A 21,068-nucleotide genomic window follows, 5' to 3' on the forward strand; every position below is an offset into this window, starting at 1 on the left:
ACCTCGAACAACATCCTCACGAGTCACGTAGCCTGTTACTGAGATGGCTAATTAACATTGCTGGTGAGCTTTACACACACACACACACACACACACACACACACACACACACACACACACACACACACACACACACATACGAAGCCTTCACTAATGAGAGCAGAGGAAATACGACATTGCAATAGTTATAGCGAAATCGAAGACTAAACCGCATCCAAAAGAGTGCCTGACTGGTATACAATTATAACACACCTTTCCACTCACCACACACACACACACACACACACAAGACGTCCATAATAGTGTGCATGCCAAATTGTCCCTTCAGCAAAATACTTTTCTTGGCATTATGACTGATGGCAGAGGCCTAGCGGCAGTTTATGGTTATACATGTATTTAAGGTGGGGGATGAATTAAGAAGGTTTAAGAAGTATGCGGGGTGGGGAAGAGAAACGGGAAGTGGGGTAGCAGAAGGGATCGAAGTAGATGAGATACACATGTAGCCAATGACAGCTGCCATGGAAAAAAATATTGTGTGTGTGTGTGTGTGTGTCACTTTTGTTAAAAATATAGGAAAGAAAACAATTTCATGAAGTAGTGAACTGACTGTACTGAGTCTATAGTCTAAACTCAAATCATATGTCGCTATCCCTGAGACCACAGCACACTCCACACACCAGGAAAGCGAGGCACAACTTAAATTTCCCGCTATTGTAAGTGACGTGTTAGTGCCCGTCCTCCAGCCTCCACTGACCTCCACCCACCCCACGAAAAAAAAAAAAAAAAATCATAAACCTAATGTGCGGTGTCATAGCGAGTACCTATACTATTACAATGTGTCATGAGTTACTGGCAATGACTAGTAGTAAGCATTAACCTCAATAATAATGAGTTTCGTGATCTTTACATTAGGGAACACATTATTATTAGACATCGCGCACTCAGTCAATGCTCACCGTTCGTTCACCGCGCAGACAATAACAAACCCCGGTTCACCTCAACTGTGCCTCCCTCAACACTACACTAATTAATACACCTGCCCCATTGTCACCTGCTACACTTATTTAACACTGAATTAATCTACTTGCTAATTTATTCGTGTGTGTGTGTGTGTGTGTGTGTGTGTGTGTGTGTGTGTGTGTGTGCTGCAGCCGTCCAGTTTTATGTAAGGTAAGTGGTCTAGTGTTTACAGTTTTGATTGTGTTCATATTGTGATTCAGTTTTTCTTTTCTGTTTGCTAAAGTGTGTGTGTGTGTGTGTGTGTTTTGGGTTAGTTAGGTCTAGTGGTATGGTGGTGGTGGTGGTGGGCTTACACGTTGGTAGAGGTAGTAAGGTAGTGGTGGTGCTGGTATGGTAGGGAATTTAGATACATTGGTCATAGGAGTAATAGTAGTAGTAGTAGTAATGGTGATGTTGGAGTAATATTATTAATGGTGATGATGGTGGAGTGGTGGTAGTAGTAGTAATGGTGATGCTAGTGGAGTAGTAGTTCTAGCGATGGTGGTGGTGATGGTAGAGAAATTTAAGCGTACCATTTACAAGCATTTCACTACAACAACTTTCCCTTTACAGCCATGAGGAAGTGACAGGATGTGGCTTAACCCATGGGTAAGGCTGCAGGGAGGGTGCCGAGCCTTCCTGCGCCCCCACCACTTTCCACAGTGCCCTAGCCTCACCGTGTACACCCCCTCACCCATGCCACCCACTAATCCATCCCCGCAGCTCCTCAGAACAGCACACACCATGAATGTTTGTAGTGTATCACCTGTATTAAGTGCTGGGAGGAGGCTGGGAGGGATGAGGGGCTGGGTGTGGCAGGGGTGTGGCTGTGGTGATTTTGTGGGGAGAGGGATCAGTACCACAGCTACCCATCACATGTTCTGGGAGAGAGAGCCGAAAGGAGGATACGGCAAGGAGGTGAGAGGCGTGTTAGTGTGTGTGTGTGTGTGTTTGCTAGTTGTTTTATGTATGCATAGTTTTTTTTTTTTTTATTTGCTTACTTTGTGGTATTCACTCTCTATCTATCTTTGTTGTTATATCTCTCTCTCTCTCTCTCTCTCTCTCTCTCTCTCTCTCTCTCTCTCTCTCTCTCTCTCTCTGTCTTTATATTTCTCATACTTAACTCTCTCTCTTTCCTTTTGTTCTCATTCTCAAAATAATCCTCTTCCATGCACTCAATCTTTTTACATCACACTTCTCCTCTCCCATAAAATAACATACTTTCTCTCTCTCTCTCTCTCTCTCTCTCTCTCTCTCTCTCTCTCTCTCTCTCTCTCTCTCTCTCTCTCTCTCTCTCTCTTTCCACCAGATCAAAAAAAGTCGTAAGGAGCTGATCCGTGATGGCCTGAAGGAGCTGAGGGAGGAGATGTCCAAGTGGAGGGAGGAGGTGGATGAGAAGTTTACCATGGATCCTATTTTTGTCAGGCCAGGTGAGTGGTAGGATGAGTTAGATCTCTCTCTCTCTCTCTCTCTCTCTCTCTCTCTCTCTCTCTCTCTCTCTCTCTCTCTCTCTCTCTCTCTCTCTCTCTCTCTCTCTCTCTCTCTCTCTCAAAAACACACCCATAACACTGCAACTCACAGCTAAGAAACACCCAAGATTCAACACCACTCATTTCTATCCATACCCATTGAAAAACACCCACCTCAACACCACTAATTTCTATACCCACTGAAAAACACCCATCTCAACACCACTAATTTCTATGCCCACTGAAAAACACCCATCTCAACACCACTCATTTCTATACAGACCCAAGAATCCCACCTCAACACCACTGATTCCTATACCCATTGAAAAACACCCACCTCAGGACCATATATTTCTATACACACTGAAAAAAACACCCACTTCAACACCACTGACTTCTATACCCACTGAAAAACACTCCCTCAACACTTGCTTTTAGACCCACTGAAAAACACCCACCTCAACACCACTGATTTCTATACCCACTGAAAATTCCCCCAACCCATCCCTGGCAACCCCCTTCTTGTCAATACCCCTTGTTCTCCTTCCTTCGGCTGCAGGAGACATGGATAAGGTGTGGGTGCTGAACAGTAAGGAGGCGCTGGACCAGTGGGTGGTGACCTGTGACAGCGACCACAACGAGGGACGCAGCACAGCAGATCTCACACTCTCTCCTGGCTGTCATGGTCTCTTCTCTGGCCAGCTGTGTGTTGATGTAAGCTTTGCGATGATGTGGTGTGTGGGGTGATGGATTTGTGGTTTGTTTTGGTGTGATTGTCTTTTTTTTTTTTTTTTTTTTTTTTTCTTTTTTTTTTTAGTTCTTTAATTTTTCTTTTTTTCTCTTTCTTTTTATTTTCTGTTTTTTCTTTCTTTGATTTCTTTTTTTAGCTTTTTCTTTATTTTTTCTTTTCTTTTTTTATTTCTTTATTTTTTTGTCTTTTTTTTAGCTTTTTCTGTATTTTCTCTTTTCTTTATTTTTCTTTCCTCTTTTCTCTATTTATTTCTGTCATCCTGCTTTTCTTTCATTCTTTCTTTCTTGTCTGCCATCTTTCCTTTCCTTTATTCAATTTTTTCTTATTTTCCTTTTTCTCTATTTCCTTTTCTTCTTTCATTTTTTTCCTTCCATCTTTCTTTATTTCTTCTTTAACATTTTTTTTCTTTATGGGGTTAGAAATAATGTCCGTTTTAGTAATATTCACCTTTCAGTTTATTTTATAGATGACTTTGCTGTGTGTCTTATTCTTCTATCAGATCTTTGGTATAAATGTGATTAACTAGATTGATCACCATTTTAGAAGTTTTATTTATCTTTCTGTCTCTCTCCGTGGTTCATGCATTGAAATTTCTCCTTTCTCTTTAACTTTTTTCTCCTCATAAATTAAGGTAATTTTATTTTACTGCAATTTTTCTATGGGTAATTTTTCATGTCCATCCTCTACTTCTAATAGTTCAACAGCTTTCATCCATATTTTTTTTTTTTCTCTCGTCTCCACTGATGGTTTATCTTTCTCCTTGTAACATTCCAAAATTTGGCCCAATATTTTTAATTTCATATTTGACTTTTTTTCTCATACCTTTATATCTATCATTCTTTTCACTGTATTATTCTCTTCATTTATTGGGGCCCTAGGTGGTCTTAATGTTACAAAATTGCATAAATTCATCAATCAATCTCCTGCCTGGCCAACACCAACACTGCTGATTGCCTTATTCCTCCTCCTCCTCCTCCTCCTCCTCCTCCTCCTCCTCCTCCTCCTCCTACTCCGTCACACAGCCCCCCAAGGACGGCAGGGTGAAGAGAGCTGGCTACTGCAACATGAAGTCCATCAGGCCCAGGGTGAGTATTGCCCCTGCCGCACCCTGTAATGACTCACTCTAACTAGAACTCGAGCAAAAATTGACAAATGTACCACAAGTAACACAAAACAAACCTCACAATAGATCAAACAAATTAAAAAGCAACAAAATTTACAAACCTACCACATAGAAAACAAACCTAAACAAACAACACTCACAACAAATGAATAAGAACAAAGCAACAACAGAAATAGTAAAACAAACCTACTACACAATAGATCACCACCACCACCACCACCACCACCACCAACAACAACAACAACAACAACAACAACACAACAGCAACACCCTACCAACACCTAACCATCTTCCATTCACCCCAGAAATCATTCAAGAGAGATGTACCTGGACTGGGCAGACTACAATACTTTAGAGATCCGGCTGCGAGGGGACGGCCGCACCTACATGCTCAACCTCAGCTGTGCCGGCTACTTCGATGTCATGTGGAACGATATGTACTCCTACCCCCTGTACACCCGCGGCGGCCCACACTGGCAGCTGACCCGGGTGAGGAGTGGTGGTGGTGATGGTGGTGTGTTGAGGTTAGGAATGTTAACGCCTTCAATTCCAAGATGTAATTATACCTTGATTTTTGGGTGTAATTAGACATTTTTATTTGCATTAGGTATAGTATAGTCAAAATATTAATGGCCAGAGTCTTTACTATTGTAATCCCAACGTATGTTTCTAAAGCTGTAGAAAACTGACAAAATTATCATATGATTAGAGTAGCAGCATTAACAACACTCTCTTCCTTGTCCTTTCCACAGATCCCCTTCTCCAAGTTCTTTCTGAGCAGCAAGGGGAGGATACAGGACAAACAGGCCCCCATACCTCTGGGTAAAGTGGTGTCTCTTGGCATTTCCTCTGGCGACCGTTCCAATGCACCTTTCCGCCTTGAGATCGACTACATCGGTGTGTACAATGATCCGGGCCACGTTGAGGAGTTTGCCTATGAGATGTACCAGCAGGAGAGGTTCATGATTACACCGTGAGGGGCTGAGGTGCTAGGTGGGTGTGCTGGCCCCTTGGTGTTTGTATATAAGTGTAACTTGTTGAGATTCTTGTTTTTGTATGTGCTGTTTTGCCTCTTGTGGTGCAGTGCCATGGTAAGGTGTGATTATGTTAAAGTTTTCTTTCTCTCTCTCTCTCAGGAATGGAATGTGGTTTACCTCTATCAGTCCAATTAGTTCTCACTTCTGCAATGTAAATAAAAAAAGAAGCAAAGTTGGATGAAAATGAACATAAATAAGAAATAATAGTAATGGTAATACAGCCGGTGAATCATAAATGGGTTGAGGTTAATGCCCACATCACTAATAAATAATAATAGATCTCACACCAAAATTTCCATCTACACAGTTAAGAGATGAATAATTGTATCACATGAGGGAAATATACAGCAGTGCTTTCAACCTTTTAACAACGTCATACACACTCTTTTGGTTTTGAAAGGGGAGTGTGTTGCGGCAAGCCACTGTGATGCTTAAGAGAGACTATTATGTATTTTTATTTTATCTATTTATCAGTTTTTATGTAGAGAGTGGTTGGCTGCGGGCAACAAAGGTCATAAAAAGAAAGGCTCACTAAAGGTGCCAATCCCTATGCTGTCAAAATTAAAGTTATCAAAAAAATAGCAAGGTAGAGGTAAGACACAGGTGAGGTGACATTTGTACAGAGCCTACTATGAAATACACTGCAGCTATTTGCATCATTGCCTTTCCTTGTGCCTATAGATCAGCCTCTACACTTCTTTGACTTCTCCCATAGCCAGTCTCTTTAAATAAGATGGAGTAAAATGAAAGATGAATGAAGAGATCAGCTTTAAGTTAGTGTAAGATGTGGTGAATCCTCTAAACTTGGAGTATGAGAAATGAGAGAGGAATATGATGAGTAGAGGAGGACAATAAGAAAGTGTTTAAGGTTTATGAAGAGAGAAATATATGAATGTATTAATAATAACAGAGGAAGAGGAATTTATTAGTAATAGAAGTAAAAATAAAAGAATAATTGTAAAAGGAAAAAATAGTAAATGAAGGAAAATAGCAGTAGTAGTAGTAGTAACAAAAAATAGTCAAACTTGAAAAATTGATGTTCTCTCTCTCTCTCTCTCTCTCTCTCTCTCTCTCTCTCTCTCTCTCTCTCTCTCTCTGATATCCATGGTCGTGCGGTAGTAAGAAAAGTGTTGGATGCGTCACGCCCGGTAAGGTGAGCCAGGAAGGACAAACCCGTGCCGTCCTTCACAGCTCGCAATTTGTTCATTTATCTTTGCTGATTGGCAAGTTGAACAGGAACGAATGTTGATTAATGCATTGACGTCTAAATTATAGATTAGGGAAGGGAGAATTAACTGTTTGTGAAATGAAAGCTAGGATGGTGGAAAGACAGAAAATAAGATAAAACTCAAAACTTACACATATATTTAAAAACAGAAGTAACCAAATCAACTAAGAGTCTAAAAAAACAAGAATTACTCCCAATAAAACTAGCATAAGGGGAAAATAAATAGAAGCGCCGTTAAAAAGACGAAATTTACCGCCAAAACCACCCACATACAGAGTTGCCGAGTCGCTCAATCAACAATAACAACGCCCCGGATCCTGACCTTCCCTTCCCTTGGCCTTGTTCTTCCCCCTCGTATCTCGGTAAGCTTTTTTTGTGCGTGTGTGTTGTTATTGAGAGTGAGGAAGGTGTGTGGTGCGCAGTGATAAAGCCCGGCCACTTCCTGTCAGTCTGATGTGAGGAGTGGGAAGTACGGGAGTGAAGTGAGCGAGGTGACCAGCTGATGTTTGTTGTGGTCGGGTGCTGGGCGTTGTGTAGTAGTGGTGGTGGTAGTAGTAGTAGTAGTAGAAGGAGGAGGAGTTAATAGAAGAAAGTGTGTTGTAAGTATGATATGTTGTTATAGTTATTGTTTTATGATACCCTCCGTGTCCTTCCCCACCCGCACCCTCGATTTCCTCCCCCTCCCTTTTCCCTTTACCCCAAACAAGCATAACCCCTTCAGTACTGGAACACATTTTTACCTTGAGATTTGTGTACCAGTAGACCATTTTATTGACATTAGGAAGGGTCTATGGAGGTCAAAACATTATTGGCCACAGTCTTCACTATTTTAATCCCCCACATGAGTTTCTGAAGCTGTATAAAACCACCAAATAGTCACCAGAATGAATATGAAAATGCGTCATGGTACTGAAGAGATTATAGGCATGTGGGAAATCGGGAGGGTTGGGTGGGGGGGGATATGAGAACGCAGTGAAATATGAGCGTTTAAAAAATCTACAGGAATTTTACTTAATATTACGTTTTCTGGATTTTTTTATTGTTTTATTTTATTATTATTTTTTTTTTAAATGTAAACCTAACCAAACGAAATGTCTGAAAAAATTATACCGTTATGTCTTAGCAGTGGGGTGAAGAAAATCAATGCAATGGAGCCGAGATAATGATTGTCTTGTATGTAAGATTATGTATTGCCGTTTAGATAAAAAAAAAAAAAGAAAAACATGGGCTCCTTTCTTCGTTACCTCCCCATGCAAACCAGTCTCAAAAAAGGTGTAGAATATGGGTAAAATTGCAGTGAAGGTTCTAATAGCAATACCGGGAAGCTTATTTGAATTACTTGATTTATTTTGGTTGGGCTTGTTATACAGCTATACTTTCTCTCTCTCTCTCTCTCTCTCTCTCTCTCTCTCTCTCTCTCTCTCTCTCTCTCTCTCTCTCTCTCTCTCTCTCACTTGATTTCCTTATTACTTGATTTATTTACTTGATTTCCTTCTTACTTTATTTGCTCACTTGATTTACTCACTTGATTTCCTTACATATTTCTGCAGGAGGGAGCCAACATACACAGAGAGAAGCAACAACAAACTAGGAGAGATGGCCAGCAGGAGGATGTAGGTGAGTGTGAGGGTGTGGGTAGATGTGGATGTCTGTCAGTCCGTCCATCTGTCTATGTATTATCAGAGGCGGGAATTCACTAATGCTACTATTACTATTATTTTCTTTTCAGCGTCATCCTAAGCTACCACATATTATGCATTTACTATCATCACTATTCTCACGCGTTTCCTGTCTTAAACGGTAACTTCCTTTCTCTTCCCCGTCGTTTATATTGATTCAGTTTACGTGTTGCAGTGTTTCGTGTTCCCATCAACCCTGCCAGCCTCTGTGTTCCCTAAGTGGTAGGCAAGAGGGGTGGGATGGGAAGGACACTAATACTCACAGATGCCTCCTCCCAACTCTTGCTCTTCATGTTGAGTTCCAGTGTGTCTTGGTGTACTGATGTGTTGTGACTTGCCAGCGAGTTGTGTTCCATGATTCTATCACTGCTGTTGTGTGTCCATCTTTCATTCAGAGCACTGAGTTGTTTGTGTCGAAAGGAAAGAAAAGAGAGAATAGGAGGCTCATTTATTTTTTTGCTTTCTCCATGTCAGAATTATATTCAAGAGACTTTAGTGGAAATGTAAGTGTATTAGGAGGTAGTTATTCATCCCAAAAAATGTTGAGAGTCATTCACAAAATTTAAAACTCATTGACTTTTACTTTCATTTAATTTTTCTTTGTATGTTGTTTGAGGATGAACCTTTTAAAGATTATACTTAGATATGTGAATTTTTTGCATTCTCTGATCATGACAGAAAACACCATTATATCTAATCTACAGCCTCAACATTAATAAACTGAACATTTATAGACAGTAGTAAGATTTTTTTAGACTACATAAATGAAGCTGCAAGAATCCAGTGGTCCTACACATGCCACTCCCTGTTTTTTCCACTTTTATTTACATTTTCCACATTTTCCATCAAGTATAAACACAGTTCTCAGATCCACCCAACCTTATCTTCCTTCCGCTGGTGTTCCCTGGTCCCAAGGAGGCCAAAGTGACACCAGCATGACGGCCGCCACCAAGCCTCCCTCCTCACCTCTCAGGAACACTCTTACCCTCGGCCAGCCAGGCAGTGTATGTCACCACACCCAAACCACGTCAGCTTTGGTACCTGTCCAGCATCCATGTTGTTAGGCCAAGCTGCGTAGGTCTGCTTCTTAGGCATATGGTACCAGTAGGGTGTAGGCAGCTGCTGGGTACATAGTGTCTTGTGCCTGTATCCCAGTGCCAGTGCCTAGGTGCTATGATGAGGTACAGTCCTGGCTGGAGATTCAGTAACACAACACACTCCCTCCCATGTCTTTCCCTCAGTTGCAAGTTCTCAGATTTGGTAAGAATGTATCACTTGTCAGGCTTTGAGAGTGTCAGCACCAGAGGCCTTGAGACAGATGGAAAGACTGCAGGAGTGAGTGTGATGTATGATATGACTCTGGGCCGTGTCTGTGCCTCTGCATTCATGAGAGTAAGTCAAGTCGTTCCAAAGTCGTGTGGATAGATGTAGTTTTTATAGATTAATTTCAGTGCACTGTGAACCTTAAGTGTGTGTATACCTTGTCCAATGTGTTAGAGTTACTGCATGCCCTCAGCTGGCCCACCCCAGTACACAGCTTCTTAGTGCAGTACATAATTCCACTGCCACAGAAGAAGTCCAGGGCCCTTCTCTTGAGACTCTGTGTTCTCTTATGAGGACTTCTCTCAGAGATGGCACAGATGAACAGCCAGGTTTTCATGGGTGTTTTTCTCATAGATGGTGGAGAATCTATATTAAGCTATCTATATTAAAATATCTGATATCACACTTGAAGGTTCTATCTACCTAATATCTTTGACTCAAGCCTGTCAAACTGTCATTACCATTTCTCATTGATGGAGAATCTATATTAAACCATCTTTAAAACCACTTTTGATCATAGTAATGTTCACTCGAGCCTGTCAAACTATTGAAACCATCACAGAAACATCCATGAAAATGCCAGTAACTTCCACTGAAACCTGTGAAATGTATGTGCGAGTTTAGTGAAGGACAGGGACAAATGCTACACCTTCTGGAGAACCTTCATGTACGTTGTTGCTCTTCTTATTTCCTTGTGCCAGTATAAGAGAATTCAGCGCAGGAGGAAGAAACTTACATGATTTCTAGACTGTCCAACTTTATTTAGTCTGGAAAAAGGACATAAGCATACTACATCATACCTTTACTGAGTGACTTTCCTACAAATTGCTGTTAGTGTTGTCAGGTTCTCAACTATATTATGTATGAGATTGAAAAACAAAATGCATACTCACAATTGCTCAGTGACTTGAAAATAGTTACTGTTGTTGTTGTCAATTTTTCCGTCTATATAACATGTGTGAGATTGAAAGAGGAAACACACATATACACACACACACACACAATACTACTCTTACACATACATACAGCTATTGTTTCCCGTGGCAGGCAGACTGAGGAGGAGGAGAAGAAAGGTGTAACACTAGAAAGAAAAAATAAAACCGAGAGAAAGACAGAAAAAAAAACGAAAGGAATCTATAGACACAGGAAGGAAAGAAACTCTCATCGTTACGTCCATTTTGTGCCGCGGTGTGTGTGATGTCGTGCCTTGAATGTCCGTGTGCCTGCTCCCGCATAGCCAGTCTGGCGGTCTCCCCGGATGTACGTGTGGATGTTCGACTGGGCCACACTGACACGACCTACCAGCCCCTCGTAAGCCCCGGCAAGCCCCCTCCTGGCTGAGTGTTCCTGTGTCTGTTAGCAGCACGGCATGATCTTGTGTTGTAGTATTGGTGTACTTGTCTTGTGTTGGCATTCTTGATCTTGTTCTTGTTCTTTGCTGCTTGCTGGTAGTTAATGCAGTGTTTTGTGTGTGTGTGTGTGTGTGTTTTATTTTTATTTATTTTTTTATTTATTTATTTATTATTTTTTTTTTTTATAGGTTATTTTGTGTGTGTGTGTGTGTGTGTGTGTGTGTGTGTGTGTGTGTGTGTGTGTGTGTGTGTGTGTGTGTGTGTTGGTGATGGTCATGATTATTGTTCATGTTGTTTTGCTGTTGCTTGTTTTAATTTTGTATTCTGCATTGTACTGTATTTATTCCCTGGTTGTTGTTGTTGTTGTTGTTCTGTTACTCTTTGCTCCACAAGTAGAATTTGAACTGTTTTAGTATGTCTGTCTGTGTGTGTATATATGTGAGAGAGAGAGAGAGAGTAAAAATATTTTTCTATCAATATCTTTCACAAATTCTCAAGAGTTACTCATATAAAGTTTTGTTCACATTAGCTTGAAGTGTGTGTGTGTGTGTGTGTGTGTGTGTGTGTGTGTGTGTGTGTGTGTGTGAGAGAGCCACAGAGAGGTCAAATTTACACACACAGATAGAGAGTAAGAGTAAGAGAGAGTGAGTGTTGTCTACCCTGGATGTCTCAGCAAGCATTGGGAGGCAGAGCAGTCCTTCTTAAGCCAGTTCCCACTTTTTTTTAAGGCTGGACATTTTATCACTACAGCCTCTTAATATGCATGATTACTTACAAGACCTACATTTTTTCCTATCTAGTGTTTCCGTGTATGTCACTATGTACATACTGAGCTTGTTCAGATTTGGTACAACAATACTATATCCTTGTATGATGCTTATTATCTTGTTTGGGACAGTTAGTGAACATTTGTGTGATTATTTCTTTTCATTCAAGTTACTTACAACATAATCTCTTCATATGATCATTTTTTTCTGCTACATTTGTGTAGTAAAAATCTTTCCACTCAAACAATATACAGCAATACATTCTCTTTGTACGATCAGCAAACACCACTAAATATATCTTAAATGCTGTCATTTTCTCTGTCATTTTCTCCCCCTTTCAGAGTCGCATTAAGTCCGAGAGCTTTGCCCTGGAGTTACGGTCTCCGAGCATGGTGTCCTTCGAATCCAATAGTGATAGCTATGAGGTGTGGAGTCCCCTGGGGTCGGTGTGTGGGGGCCGTGGCACTGTGTGGCTGGCACGGCACAAACCCACTAATGTACAGGTGGCACTCAAGATATACGAGCTCGACAAGTGTGAGGATGAGTTTGAGCTGATACAGGTGTGTTTGTGTGTGTGTGTGTGTGTGTGTGTGTGTGTGTGTGTGTGTGTGTGTGTGTGTGTTAAAAATAGAATTTGTGTTTTATTGAAAGGGTAAAGAGGATAAATAGTTTGTAATCTGTGATGTGGAAAGGAAAAGGTATTACTGTTGAATCTCAATAACTCAGATTTCCCGATAAGTTGGACTCTGACTGACCCAGGAACTAAAGTCCACAGAGATGATAAATTTTTTTTTGTAAGAATTTTTATTCTATTAATAAAGTCATTATCATATTAATATGTAAATAGAACCATGTAACTATCCTTAAAAACCCGTGTGACTGATACAGGAGTCTTTTCAGTATACAGGCAACCCCCGCTTAACGAAGGTTCACACAACGAAATTTCATTACAATGAAGGTTTCCTTTTACTACCATCTGCTCGTTTAACGAACACCAAACTTGCTTCAACAAAATTTTATCCAGGTAATTTTTTCCAAGTTTGAAAGCCCCGTTGTATCACGCAAGTCGACAGGCTTTTGAATACACCAGCGCCTCTCGTGGACAAAACGCGCACCACTCACTCCCTAATTCAAAACATTAACAGCGTCAGCAGCAGCTCGTCTTCCCTCGCTGTACGTGCCACCAAAATGCCTTGCAATGTCACCTAGCATTGCTAAGAAGACCAGGAAATCTCTTACTCTCGAAGTGAAGCTGGATGTTATTCACAGACACGAGAGAGGCGAGAAAACTAATAGCATTGCTTCCCACCATGGCTTGACTCCATCTACTGTCTACCATTTTCAAGTCAGCAGACTCTATTAAGAAGGTTGGTGAGATCATATCTTCCTTGCAATCTAAAAGAACCACCTGAACTCATGACTCTGCAATGGATAAAATGGAAAGCCTTGTGGAAATGTGGTACATAAGTTTTGTATGCGGTACAATGATGCGCCCTTTGTTTACATTCCACAAGTTGCCAGCTAGCGTATTTCCCTCTCCACTCTCCCTTCATAAATTTAAGATCAACATTATAACGTTACTTACATACATACATTAGTGTACATTATGATGACTTAGTCTTAAATTAAACTGCTTAAATGTTTAACTTCATAATTTTTACTTTCATTAAACCTTTTATTGTACTATGATGCACTCTCGCTTTGTTTACTTCCAATGGAAGCTCAAGTCATGGGTTAAGCTTGTTATAATTGGTTCGCTTAACGAAAATTCGCTTAACGAAGGGTTTTTAGGAACATAACCCCTTCGTTAAGTGGGGGTTGCCTGTATAGCTATAATGTTGAAATCATTTTAATCTGTCAATAGAACTATTAAACTGCCCTTAAAAACCTGTGTAACTGAAATAATAGTCTTTTAAAAATATAGGTTATGTGGCCACTATTTTTTTAAGTACACAGAGATAAGAAATCTTTTTCATAAAAGTTTTTATGCTATTGATAAAGTAGATATCATATTAATCTGTCAGTATATCCATCAAACCTCTCTTAAAAACATGTATGACTTAAACAAAGTCTTTTTGAAATATAGGTTATGTTGCCACAATTTTTGAAGTCCATTATTTTTCAAAGTCCACAGTTATGAGGAACTTTGTTTGTAAGAGTGTTTTTGCTTTTGATAAGGTAGATATCAATATAATCTGCCAATAGAACCATCAAACCTCCCATAAAACCCGTCACTGAAACAAGTCTTTTTGAAATAAGGGTCATGTTGCCACAATTATCAAAGTCCACAGATATGAGGAGCTTGGTTCATATGAGTGTTTTTGCAATACAGTGGTGCCTTGAGATATGAGCTGCCTGAGATACTAGTGTTTTTAAGATACAAGCTATGATTTGGTGACTTTAAATTTAAGATACGAGCAAAATTTTGGAATACGAGTCACGCTTGGGGATGTTGCCTTTGTAGTCGGCAGCTCAGCACACCAGTCCAGCCTCAGCAAGGAGCAAATTTAGAATAAACAGACTATAGTAAGATCTGTCCCTATCACTCACCTGCACTACATCCACAGCAAGAAATCCGGACAGTGAGACAGCTCCGGCACCGCAACATCATCCACTACCTGGCATCATTCCCGGTGTCGCAGCAGCTGTGGGTGGTGATGCCTCTGCTTGGCTTCACCTCTGCTTCGCGCTTGGTGGCCACACATTTCAGTGACGGCCTGCCGGAGCCTGCCCTGGCCCTGGTGATCAAGGAGGTGCTGCAGGGCCTCTCCTACCTCCACTCCAAACGCATCATTCATAGGTGCGGTGTTTGTTGTGGTGTGTGTGTGTCTGTCTGTCTGTTTGTTTATATATATGCTTCAACTTTAGGTAGTTTGTAACTTGTATTGGTGCTTGCTTGTGTGTGTTGATCCATTTGTTTTGTCTCCTCCTTCCATTCCAAGTGTTTCATTCATTGGTGTTTTGTTTATGTTGGTGTGCTGGTGAGAAGGCAGCACACACACACACACACACACACACACACACACACACACACACACACACACACACACACACACAGAATAGATGAATAGAAGAAATACAGGGAAATGAAATGAAATAAGCAAAAACATTTTATTCTAGTGATTTCCTCCTCCTTATGCACCAAAATGCATAAATGAAGACAAAATGTGTATAAATAAATAGAAATAGTTGAATGATGAAATAAGATAAAAAAGAATTCATAAACAGAAGTCTTCCTCCAGGGCCGTGCGAGGCAGCCACATCCTCATTGATAACTCAGGGCGCGTGGTGCTGAGCGGCCTGCGACACAGCACCGTCATCCACGACAGCACCCACTGGAAGAAAGCGGTGCACTGCTACCCCCTTGAGGCACGCTACAACCTTAATTGGGCCAGTCCGGAGCTCCTTGCACAGGTGAGGCGCCCACACACACACACACACACACACACACACACACACACACACGGCCCGGTAGCTCAGTGGTGAGAGCGCTGGCTTCACAAGCTAGAGGACCGGGGTTCGATTCCCCGGCCGGGTGGAGATATTTGGGTGTGTCTCCTTTCACGTGTAGCCCCTGTTCACCTAGCAGTGAGTAGGTACGGGATGTAAATCGAGGAGTTGTGAACTTGTCCCGGTGTGTGGTGTGTGTCTGGTCTCAGGCCTATCCGTAGATCAGAAACAATGAGCTCTGAGCTCGTTCCGTAGGGTAACGTCTGGCTGTCTCGTCAGAGACTGCAGCAGATCAAACAGTGAATTACACACACACACACACACACACACACACACACACACACACACACACACACACACACACACACACACACACACACACACACACACACATCCCTCATAGAAGGGTGGAAGCATGGAATAGTTTAGACGTGGAAGTGGTCAACACAAGGAATATTCATGATTTTAAGAAAAAGCTGGACATTAGTAGATATGGAGACGGGACAGTACGAGCATAGCTCTTTTCCCGTATGTTACAATTAGGTAAATACAATTAGGTAAATACACACACACACACACACACACTCGTTACCCCAACTCACTCACTCTTCATGTCACACTCATTCATTCATTCACTCACTCACTCACTCACTCACTCAATCAATATCTCTCTCTCTCTCTCTCTCTCTCTCTCTCTCTCTCTCTCTCTCTCTCTCTCTCTCTCTCTCTCCATCACTAGTAAATAGTGTAGATTGCTTAATGGTCAAATGTAATCAGTAAAAAAAAAAAAAACAAGCAATTTAATCCAGTGTCTCATCATATCAACTCATTATTAACCTCACTTCTGTTTTATGCATTACTTGTGAATAATACAGGTAATGAATTAATGAAAGCCTCCTTGTAGTGCAATTAAGTATTATCATCGGAGAGTGGCATCTAAGTGGATCTTCTTGTTTAGTTGTTTTTGTTGCCCTTGGCCAGTTGTCCTTAACCTCTTCAGTACTAGGATGCATTTTCACCTTGAGTTTTGGTTGTGATTAGATTAGATGATTTTATTGACATTAAGAAGGGTCTATGGAGGGCAGAAGATTAATGGCCACAGTTTATATTATTAAAATCCCCAACATGAGTTTCTGAAGCTGTATAAAATCACCAAATTGTAACCAGAATGAATATGGAAATATGTCATGGTACTGAAGGAGTTAACCTAATGTAATCTAATCTTACATAGAAAAGGTAAATAGATAAATAAATAGATACCAACTCCTTTCCTTCCCATGTTGCTGCCTTCCCCCAGGACCTGCATGGCTACAGTGAGAACAGTGATGTGTACAGTGTGGGCATCACGGTGTGTGAGTTGGGGAATGGTGAGGTGCCTTACCGAGACATTCCCTCCACACTCATGCTGCTGGAAAAGCTTGAAGACCGTGTCCCCTTCCTCTTCGATGCCTCCACCATCCACTCCACTGAAAATGGACAAGGTGTGTGTGTGTATTTACCTAGTTGTATTTACCTAGTTGTAGTTTTGTGTGTGTGTGTGTGTGTGTGTGTGTGTGTGTGTGTGTGTGTGTGTATTTACCTAATTGTATTTGTAATTGTAACATACGGAAAGGAGCATGTGTGTGTGTGCTCCATATCTACTAATGTCCAGCTTTTCTTAAAATCATGAATATTGTGTGTGTGTGTAAACTATGTATGTGTGTGTGTGTGTGTGTGTTTGTCTATTTATTTCCTGTTCTATTGTCATGAGTTTCAAAACATTTATCCCATTCCTTTGGCTAACTCTTGACCCTGAATGAGGACTGGCATCTCAGTGGGGGTCTTTTTGATCATTGATTTTTGTTGCCCTTGGTCTGTTTCTCTTTCACCAAAAAAAAAAAAAAAAAAAAGAATGCATGTCTATGTCTTTTCATTAATTTGTGTCACTTTCACCTTCACACCACAACAAAACCAAAACACACACAAACCACCAAAACAACAATAACAACTTCATTTAAGAGGAAGGTTTCATGACATTTATCCCTTTCTTTTGGCTAACCCTTTCAGACCTGCTAGGGGACTGGTAACTAAATGGGCTTTTTATTTATTTATTTTTTCATTCTTTGTCGCCCTTGTCCTGTTTCCCCTCTTACATAAAAGAAAAAATGCTCGTCTTTGTTTTTTTTATTACTTTGTGTTACTTTCACCTTTATACAACAAAACCAAGACACACACAAATCAAAATCAGCAAACCACCAAAGCAAGTAACAACCTTCACCACGTCCCTAACCCACAGGAATGACCACAGACTCAGGTGTAGGTGGCAGCGTTGGTGGAAACTTAACCAGCCTTGCCATTACTCAGCGTCTCTTCACTCCCTCCGCCCATGATTTCGTCTCACGTGCACTGGCTCGCTTCCCGGATGAAAGGCCCTTGGCTAGCGACCTCCTCAGCCACCCATTCATCAGGCAGACGAGGAAGTTTAACACCACCCTCCCCCAGTACTTGCATCCTGTTGTCCCCTTGAACCAGCAGACTGATATTGGTGAGGTTCTAAATGCTTGTTGTGGGTCTTGTTTTTTTTTTTTTTTTTTTTTTTTTTTTATGCCTTGTGCTCTCTTTTTTCTGTTGCTTCTTGGGTATGTTGGTCTGAAGTTTATTTTGTGTGTTTCTCCTTCCTTCTTTTATTTTGCTTTTTTGTTGCTCTTTCTGTGGCTTTTTTTTTTTTCTCTCTCTCTCTCTCTCTCTCTCTCTCTCTCTCTCTCTCTCTCTCTCTCTCTCTCTCTCTCTCTCTCTCTCTCTCTCTCTCTCTCTCTCTCTCTCTCTCTCTGATAATGTTACACGTCTTTGAAAGTTATCCTATATATTCATCACTTACCATCTTCCTCCTGCCCCTTCTTCAGGAGAGAATATACATGTCATATACCTTTGAAAATATGCCATAGACTCAAATAATTTACCTTCCCGTTCTTCCCCTTCTTCAAGAAATACTGAATGATATGTGGCTTTGAAAGTTACACTATAGAGTCAACATATACTCATCTACCTCCTCCTCCTCCTTCAGGTGATGTAATACCTGACCTCCTGGAGAAGACCTTGGAGGAGACCAGCTTAAATGATGAGGTATCCTGGGACTTCTAAAAACTAAGAACCTACCAGCAGGAGCACCATCATCATCAACAGTAGTAGTAGCAGTGACAGAAGAGTGATGCTGGGTTAAGACAGTGCTACGAGTGTGTGTGTGCATGGGTCCTTTCTCTCCCTGACTCCCTTCCAGTAAGTCCCCACAGAGCTGTATGTAGAAGGTAGCAGTAGTGGTGGTGGTGGTTGGGAAGTCTGGGATGGTTCAATGAGAGTGATGAGGGGTGGACTTGCTTATGTGAAGGAAGGGAATGACTATGAGTGCGTATGGTGAAGAATTAAGATTGCTTGATTGATTGATGGCTAAATGAAGAGGAAAAGGTGTTGGGTATTTTTTCCTTACGTCCAGATTGAGAAGAAGGAAAAAGTTGTAGGTGATTTGGAATTGTAGGGCAAATATAAATGAATTGATGTTTAAATTGGAGAAGAAAAGATTGTGGATATGGTGATGAATATAGATGGATAGAATAGGATTAAGTTTGATGGAGTAATAGATGTCTAGAGCGTCTTTCTCACAAGGCTGGAGAAGTGTTGGAAGAAAGGATGTATGTATGTGGTAAGCAGCAATTGAGTGGACTATAAGTTATGGAAATGAAAATGAAGGTAGTGATTGATGGATGGGTGGATGGATAAATGGAGCTACTTTCCCACAAATCTCAAGAAGAAAGGAGAGGAAAAAGGTTATGTTTAGTAAGAAAAAGTTGAGAGAGGTACAAGATATGGAAATGAGAAGGAAGTAGTGATTGATGGATGGATAGATGGATTTACTTCCTCACAAATCTGAAGAAGTAAAGGAGGGAAAAATGGGTATGTTTAGTAAGAAATAGTTAAAGGAGACACAAAGAATAGATACCAAAATAGAATGACTGATTAACAGAATGGTTGACTGATAGACATACTCTCACAATACTCTAGAAGTGATGAAGGAGATGAAACGGCATGAATGACAAAAAAAATAGCATGAAATAGCAAGGAATAGTCACTGAAATAAAACAGCTGATTAAATAATGAATTAATTTGATAAAGCACTTTCTCTCAAGGCTTAAATAGTAATAGACAGAGAGAGAGAGAGAGAGAGAGAGAGAGAGAGAGAGAGAGAGAGAGAGAGAGTGTACATTAACAAAACACCATGAAGAGAGGAATAAGAAATGCATCTCAAAATTCAGTGACTGATTTTGAGTGATTGACAGAGTGACAGAAAGACCTATTTTCATGCAAGTTCCAAGAGGGGAAGGGGAAGAAGGGAGGAGGGGACAGGTGATTGATTTGATAGATTCCCCAGCTATGAATAAGAAGCAGGTCATGGCTGGCAGTAGACACATGGAGGTGATGGAAGGTAGGCGGAATATTGCCTTCAACTAAATAGGTACAAATTGAGGTCCACAAAAACCCTCTTTCCATCTGGGGCTGTTGTGGATAAGTGTGTGTGTGTGTGTGTGTGTGTGTGTGTGTGTGTGTGTGTGTGTCAGTGATTGTGTTAGTGTGTTACTTTAGCCAGTCCTGTGAGATTAGCAGTCTGGTAGTTAGAAATTAATAGATCATGGGGTATATTAATGCAATCTTGAGGTCATCAGTTACTCAAGGTCAGGGAAAGTTACTCATGCTAACCTTTGATCCTGCCATGCACAGTCAAGCTGAATCAGGAGAGAAATGTTGACCTGATCTGTTTGAGTTGTGCCAGCTAGGTCATGTCTACACCAGGTCAGGATATTAGTGTGTGTGTGTGTGTGTGTGGGTAGGTGGGTCATGTTGGGTCGTCCAGAAAGGTCATTGGAAAAGGTTACTGCTGGAAGGATTGCAAAAGGAATATAGGGTGAAATAGAGTTTGTATCCTCCTCCTCCTCCTCCTCCTCCTCCTCCTCCTCCTCCTCCTCCTCCTCCTCCTCCTCCTCCTCCTCCTCCTCCTCCTCCTCCTCCTGCTGCTGTGAAAGAGTTAAAAAGTATATATTATTGTTAATAGTCAGGTTTCTATGTACAAATATATGACTGAAATAATGAATGTGACATTATTATTATTATTATTATTATTATTATTATTATTATTATTATCATTATTATTATATCTTTCTCATTCTGATTTGTTCTGATTTTTATTACTCTTTCTCTTCGTCTAATATATTGTTCCTATTTAATGCTGTTGTCTTGTGTTTCCTTGACTAAGCTGGTTAAGAGTGAGTAGTAGTAGTAGTAGTAGTAGTAGTTTTTTTTATGCGTTAGGGAAGAGCGAATATATGAATGATAGTACATATGTTAAGGAAAAAAGGTTGCAGACTGGGAGAAGAACAGATAATGCACCATTATTAGATTTTATAGTGTTCTGAATCCAATGAAGATGCAATGCAGAAATGTTCCACCAAGACTATTTTCAAAGGCCACAGAGATGATAAGCCGTTCGTTTAGTGTTTCTCCTGTTAATAATGCAAAACTTGTACCTAAAAAAAAAAAAAAAAAAAAAATACTGGTGCAGCTTGATACAGAGCCTGAATGTAGCGGACATGTGGCGCAGAAAGGTCCCAGAATACGTATAGCTAGACCTTCCAGTCAGTCAGTACTCAAGGTGACAAGTGATTGCATTGGACAAGACGCGTACACTGGAGGCTGGAACTTGCGTCATACACCAGTTAGGGCAGTGAGGTCTACAGCCTCTCCCTACCTCCCCCGCTTCCTCTATCTCTCCCCCTCTCTCCCATCCGTCCTCTTTACCGGCAAGGGAAATTTGCGGCTAGGTTCACTGGAGGACAGCTGACGTCACTCGTGTGTGTGACGCACT

At 40.9% G+C, this 21,068-nt stretch overlaps 2 protein-coding genes across 6 annotated transcripts; both read left to right on the top strand.

The window, feature by feature from the left end:
- The first annotated feature begins 921 nt into the window (after window positions 1-921).
- Window positions 922-6,035, top strand: LOC123501222 (complex I intermediate-associated protein 30, mitochondrial-like). Its single transcript, XM_045249923.1, is given in 8 exon segments — window positions 922-1,170; window positions 1,573-1,917; window positions 2,309-2,429; window positions 3,028-3,182; window positions 4,242-4,304; window positions 4,648-4,664; window positions 4,666-4,831; window positions 5,095-6,035. Coding segments are annotated over 7 exon segments (1,074 nt in total). The 5' UTR covers window positions 922-1,170; window positions 1,573-1,590; the 3' UTR covers window positions 5,320-6,035.
- A 788-nt stretch (window positions 6,036-6,823) lies between these two features.
- LOC123501453 (STE20-related kinase adapter protein alpha-like) lies at window positions 6,824-19,408 on the top strand. Of its 5 annotated transcripts, none has more exons than XM_045250283.1 (9): window positions 6,824-6,969; window positions 8,158-8,224; window positions 10,657-10,920; window positions 12,070-12,288; window positions 14,296-14,528; window positions 14,971-15,142; window positions 16,476-16,659; window positions 17,454-17,702; window positions 18,222-19,408. In XM_045250283.1, exons 3-9 carry the CDS (start codon window positions 10,807-10,809, stop codon window positions 18,296-18,298), a joined length of 1,248 nt encoding a protein of 415 aa, XP_045106218.1. In that variant the 5' UTR covers window positions 6,824-6,969; window positions 8,158-8,224; window positions 10,657-10,806; the 3' UTR covers window positions 18,299-19,408. The 5 variants fall into 5 exon arrangements, with proteins under 5 accessions (XP_045106218.1, XP_045106219.1, XP_045106220.1 ...); XM_045250284.1 differs by having other exon boundaries at window positions 10,661-10,920; XM_045250285.1 differs by lacking the exon at window positions 10,657-10,920 and having other exon boundaries at window positions 6,825-6,969.
- Window positions 19,409-21,068: the final 1,660 nt, after the last annotated feature.

Source organism: Portunus trituberculatus, chromosome 9 (genome assembly GCF_017591435.1).
Source record: "Portunus trituberculatus isolate SZX2019 chromosome 9, ASM1759143v1, whole genome shotgun sequence".
Taxonomy (NCBI): Eukaryota; Metazoa; Arthropoda; class Malacostraca; order Decapoda; family Portunidae; genus Portunus; species Portunus trituberculatus.